We start from the raw sequence: 6269 nt of genomic DNA on the forward strand, positions 1-6269 counted from the left end.
ACATAGTTGCTTGTTTTTTCTTAGAAAAAGTAGCATCCTCGTTAAATCAAAGGACTTTCGTCACCCCCAATGGATTGCTGAATTTACCGGGGAGTTTCAGCAGCGGAAACCATAAGTAGAAATACGATTTGTGATGAAACGTCCACAAACGCCCGCGAAGGTGGTTCAGAAGTGCTTTGGTTTGATTCGACGCGTGCTGCGTCTGACATTGGTTCGGAAAGGCTTCGTTGCTTTCCTCCGAATGAGTTTTTAGTCACCGTCCGAACCGGTTCCGTATGTTGGTATTTTTTTTGCTTCGATTCTGGTTCAACTCCAACGTAGTGGAACATTTTCGTTCCGGCCGAGTTCAGATTTGGACAACGAATGAGCGGTTCACTTCTGCCGAGGGTTCGACTCCGTGCCTATGCAGGATGAATTCACCCGGTTAGTCAATATAATTGCGGAAATGTTCCCAGAAACCTCGTGCCAATTGTGGGCGGAATCATTTTAATATTTCTTTTATCCTTGCAGCGTGGTTCTCCCTGCATCCACCTTACAAGTGACGCGCGCCTGTTTTTCAGGCGGCCCGTCACAACAAAGGGCGGCCATTGTTCCTGCTTCTCAGCCCCCGCAGCAATGGAGGTGAACCGGAGCGAGCCGTGGCTGCTGTCCTTGGCTTTCGTCGAGAACGGCTCCTCTTCATTCGGTGCCACGAACGCTACTGTGGCCCCCGTGGCATTGCTCAAAGGCTGCCTACTGCTTGCCATTATTCTTCTGGCTATCAGCGGCAACCTCATGGTCCTGCTGGCTGTCTTCCTCAACGCAAACCTGCGCACAGCCACCAACTGCCTCATTGTGAACCTGGCGCTCGCCGACCTACTGCTGGGTGCAAGTGTGCTGCCCTTCTCGGCGGCGCTCGAGATCTTTGATAAGCAGTGGTATTTCGGTCAAATCTTTTGCCACGTGTGGGCCGCCACGGACGTGCTCTGCTGCACGGCATCCATCAACAGCCTGTGTGTGATCAGCGTGGACCGCTACATTGGCGTCACGCGGCCGCTCACCTACTCGAGCGTGGTGACACACCGGCGTGCCCTCTTTGCGTGTGTCCTTGTCTGGCTGCTGTCGGCTGTCATTTCTGTGGGCCCTCTACTCGGATGGCGTGAGCCCCCTCCCGCCGATCCGTTTGTCTGCGAGGTGACAAAGCAGACAGGCTATGTCGTCTTCTCGGTCTCTTTCTCCTTCTACATCCCGACGCTGGTTATCCTGGTGCTCTACTACCGCATCTACAAGGCGGCCACTCGGCAGACTAAGTTCCTGCGTAGGGGAGTGAAGACCATCAAGGGCGAGCCTGGTCAACTGACTCTGCGTGTGCACACACCCTCTGTGGCGGGAGAGGATGCGCACAGCTCTTCGGTTGCTGGTGGCCGGCTAGCCAAGTTCAAGCGCCAGAAGAAGGCCGCCAAAACGCTTGGCATTGTTGTCGGCGTATTCATAGTCTGCTGGTTTCCTTTCTTCTTCATGCTACCACTGGGTAAGTTCAGGCACAAGCTCCACCCACCGTGGTTGCTATGTGGCTATGGTGTTGGGCTGCTAAGCACGAGGTCACGGGATCCATTCCCGGCCACGGCGGCCCGTGTACTTAGACACCCGTACTTAGATTTAGGTGCACGTTAAAGAACCCCAGGTGGTCCAAATTTCCGGAGTCGCCCACTACGGCGTGCCTGACAATCAGATCGTGGTTTTGGCACGTAAAACCACATTGTTTAGTTTTTTTAGACATAATCTCCCATTATGAAACGTGCTCAGGAAAACTACTTTCATCCAAGCAGGAGACACATGGCTTTACAGGGCTGGGAAATCATAGTGGAACCGAAAGCCGTTTATGAGATTGTTGACACAGCTAGTCATATCCCGAATAAGACGGCACCGTTTGTCCCCTGATAAACTGCTAACTAGCTGCAATCAGTATAGGCCACGCCCACGCATGTTTATGGATGAAGCTTGCTGTGCTACTGCATTTTTTGCTGTGACGGCAGCCACCTCGCCAAGCTAATGATATTGTAGCTTTGCGAGGCTGCTCTCTTTTTCTTGTGAGCAGAAAGAATGTAATTGTATTGAACCATCAGCATCAAGAATGGCTACTCGTTCTAATCTGTGACAGGTGAGACACCTTAAGAAATACTTGTTTTCTTCATATAACTCCTGAAACTGTAATGTGGGATATGAGGCGCGTCATTTAGGGGGGGGGGGGGGGGATTTATAGCTTCAGTATGTTTAGTAGGGAACACCTAAATATAAGTGCACAATAATTCCTAGCATTCACCGCCGTCGCAATGTAAACACAGTGGCTATATCCGCCATTTTGAAAAGTAATTCTGGCTCATATATTAACTCATAATGGTGGTCAGCGCACTACCGAAAACAAGGGACAAGAAAACCAAGAATGTGACAAGCACACAGCGCTGTTCTAGCTCCGCCGAAACGCCACTCTGTTCTTAAAAGAATGTTATTGTTTGAAATGCGCGCTGATGAGCACCAAGGTCATGCACAGTCATATTGCTTGACAAGGCACTGGGTAGCTTTTTAATGTATTCCTCAATCTTATGTTTTATGCAGCCTCCTCACGTTATGCACTCGTTTGGAATTGTCGGCAGTGTGCCGTTCCTGTTTCACAGGCGGGACGCAATTAGCTTTAGTGCTGGCAATATCGCGACTCGAATGCTAAGAATGGGGCTGAGACAATATGCAGCGTGGCTAGTAACGAGTAGAACATACGAATTAAAGCTAGACGTTTGTGCAAAGCACTAACCGTAGTCGTGATTTACACGAGGGCTGTCACCAGCCTCGCATTTCTGCTCGTTGCAGGTACCCTGTGCGAGCCGTGTACCGTGCCGCCACTGCTGTTCGACTTCTGCTTTTGGACTGGCTACTTCAACTCCTGCCTGAACCCATTCATCTACGCGTCGACCAGCCGCGAGTACAACCGCGCCTTTCATGCTATTCTGCATTGCCAGTGGAACAAGCCCTCCTTCGTTCCACCGGACTCGCATCATGCTTGGTCCGGCAACACGGGACAGAGAACCAGTCGTTCGGGTGTCGGCAGCCTCGGGCGCTCCACTGAGGGCTCAGACAGTGAAGTTCGTTGAGAGGATTGCGTGTCTCACCTCTTGTGTGGTCTTTTGCCAACCGATAGCGGTCTTTTGACACGGTAGATAGGAACAAGTGGCCAGCTGTGCTGTAACTAAAGATATATATAATCGACATATAGGCGGTCGCTATAGTTATTTTTCTGCAGTGCCCCCGTAAACGTCAATCATATTTATACCTGTACATCAAAAAGTAAGATAAAGGGTTTGAAGACGAATTATTGTTCTAGAAACCATAATGTTTAATTGGTACAGATGATGGCTACACTGATAACACTCATGGGGATAGCATGTTGCGAAATTCAACAAATGGGAAATGTGTGAGGCTTTGGCCCCCAATTTTTTACAACGGCAGCGCTTGTGGGCTATATGATGCGTCCGTCCGTAAGTACCTCCTTGCCATAAAACGGCCATGTGCAGCGCGCTTTAAGCTCCTCAACGAGCATTTATACTTCCCCAGTTTTAAGTGATTCCGGAAATATTCCAATAAGACGGCCCGTAAATCGAACCAATCATGGGAGTCTCTCTGCATGGATGGATGGATGAATAACTTTATCGAGGTCCCTCGGTGCGCGCGATTAGGGCGCAACGGGCCGCTCCCACATCGGGACAGAGAGGTCGTGCCCCTCCACCGCGTCGCGGGCCCGATGGACAGCCAGAGCTGTGCTTCAAGGTCCGAGCTGCATAGAGCTCGGTTACACTCTTCCTTGGTGGTTCTGGCCCCCGGCGCCGGGGGGCAACCCCAGAGCATGTGAGCTAGGCTAGCTATATCTTGACAAAAGCGACACGCATTGTGAGGGTGCGCGTCCGGAAAGATTTTGTGCAGGAAGGCCGTGCATGGGTAGGTGACCGTCTGAAGCCACCTGTACGTGACGTCTTGTGCTTTATTGAGTGATTTGTCAGTTCCTTGATGGGAATAGTGTACTTCTGCACTGCACCAAATCTAAAATTTCTAAGTGTAGGAGCCTGGTCCCGTACATTAGGCTACGAGACTGAAAGCCAGAAATACATCTTAGTTTATCGTTTCACGGTAGAACAACATGATTAACTGTCTAGAAACTACCTTGTTTATAAGTTGGAGGCTTTCAAAACTGCAAAAGGATCAGAAAACTGAAGAACACCAGCAATGTTTCCTTGGGTTATTCGAACAGGAATATCTTGAATCTTGGTACGGTGCTGACGCAGTGTTAAATGCAGTGAGAACGTCATATGGAATGTACCCCGACGTCCAGGAGCAGCAATGGAGGCCGCCATCGCAACACTCCAAGGAAACAGCAACACTGTATAGCATGCGTTGGGACATAATGCTTGGTGCCGCTATCACTGCTACTCATATCGAACGAAATATTATTATTCATATTCTGTACCTCTTTCACAAAGAACTAGAGCACGTATCAGGGTCATAGAATGTCTTGTACGCTAATATGCAGTCTATAAATGTTGTCGGCTTTTCACGGCAAAGAAGGCAAAACAAGCTGCACAATCGAACGCAAACAATTAACAATGAAGGAGCTGGAATGGGAGAAGCAACACGCAGAGATGTGTTTAGCTCCGGGTGGAGAAAAATAGTAGTCGGACCTCCGCGTGAAACTTGACTTAGGGTGTCGGAAAGAATGTGCTCCCCTGGCCCTCTGTTCGTGCCTGCGGGCTTTATTCACGAGTACATTACGGGAAAGTGGCACCATCGTGGCAGTGAAATGCTAGAATGGGCTTTCGGCTGCAAATGCAATAAGATCCGTGCTCCGCGTTCCATATTTACTTTGGAAGCGAATGGTCGATATGTTTTCAGGTGTATATGGCGGTCCCTTGCAACGTGTGCCTTGCGGTCGCTTCCGTATGTCGGAAGCGACCGGTGTCGCTTCCGACACCGGTTGCTCAGTAAATAAACGAAACGAACCTAGTACTGGAAAGCTGAGCTGCGTTCGGCGTTTGACTGGAAAATGCTTAGTCCGCGTTATCGTCTACATTTCAATACTTTTTCTTTAACGTGCATGCTGGTCCATGTGGGAGAAATAAATGCTCAACATTAGCGTCAAGTAACGACCGGCGTTTTAGCGTGTTAGTAACTTGTGTCACCATAATCATCATCAGCCTGTTTTATGTCGACTGCAGGACGAAAGCCTCTCCCTGTGATCTCCATATACCCCTGCCCTGCGCCAACCAATTCCAACTAGCACCTGCGAATTTCCCAATTTCATCGCCCCATCTAGTTTTCTGCCATCCTCGACTGCGCTTCCCTTCCCTTGGTACCCATTCTGTAATCCTAATGGTCCAACAGTTATCTAACCAGCGCATTACATGACCTGCCCAGTTTCATTTTTTTCTCTTAATGTCAATTAGAATATCGGCTATTCCCGTTTGCTCTCTGATCCAAACCGCTGTCTTTTTGTTTCTTAAACTTATGCCTAGCATTCATCATTCCATAGCTCTGTGCGCGGTCCTTAACTTGTTCTCAAGCTTGTTTCTCAATCTTCAAGTCTCTGCCCCATATGTTAGCACCGGTAAAATGCACTGATTGTACACCTTCCTTTTCAATGATAGGGGTAAGCTTCCAGTCAGGAGTTGACAGTATCTATCGTATATGATCCAACCCATTTTTACTCTTCTATTAATTTCCATCTGATGATCAGGGTTCTCTGTGATTAATTGACCTAGGTAAACGTACTCCTTCACAGGCTCTAGAGGTTGACTGGCGACCTTGAACTCTTGTTCCCTTGCCAGGCTATTCATTATTATCTTTGTCTTCTGCATACTGTTCGATCTGGAGGACAATGCCAATTGCCGTCCCCTAGATATTGGAACTTGCCGTTGGGTGAGGGAGTTGGCCGAGGTTGAGGAGGTCTTTGAGATGAAAAATGGAGGTTTATTTACATTATTTACAGGGAGAGTACAAAGAAATTAACAGTCATAAAGTCATTACGGGCCGGCAGCAACTCGGACGCTGCGGCCCGTGGCAAGAAGCTCGAAAGAGATGAATGAAGGAATGCTCCCTTGCTGCTCCCGGTCTCTGGCTTTTAACCCCTTCGGTGTCTCGAAGTCACGTCACGTTCGGCCAATCGGCGAGCCCGCTCAGGTGGCGTCATTTTCGGCCAATGGTAGGCGCCCGAGCGAATGTACGTCACATTCGGCTCAGAGGGTCGCTCT

General features: G+C 49.3%; 1 protein-coding gene across 1 annotated transcript; it reads left to right on the forward strand.

The window, feature by feature from the left end:
* The first annotated feature begins 573 nt into the window (after positions 1-573).
* LOC126545324 (alpha-1A adrenergic receptor-like) lies at positions 574-5247 on the forward strand. Its single transcript, XM_050193129.3, has 2 exons — positions 574-1510; positions 2845-5247. The coding sequence occupies exons 1-2, from the start codon at positions 616-618 to the stop codon at positions 3123-3125; spliced, it is 1176 nt and encodes a 391-aa protein (XP_050049086.1). The 5' UTR covers positions 574-615; the 3' UTR covers positions 3126-5247.
* The last annotated feature ends 1022 nt before the right edge of the window (positions 5248-6269 follow it).

The sequence above is a fragment of the Dermacentor andersoni genome, chromosome 1, assembly GCF_023375885.2.
Source record: "Dermacentor andersoni chromosome 1, qqDerAnde1_hic_scaffold, whole genome shotgun sequence".
In the NCBI taxonomy this organism is placed as follows: domain Eukaryota; kingdom Metazoa; phylum Arthropoda; class Arachnida; order Ixodida; family Ixodidae; genus Dermacentor; species Dermacentor andersoni.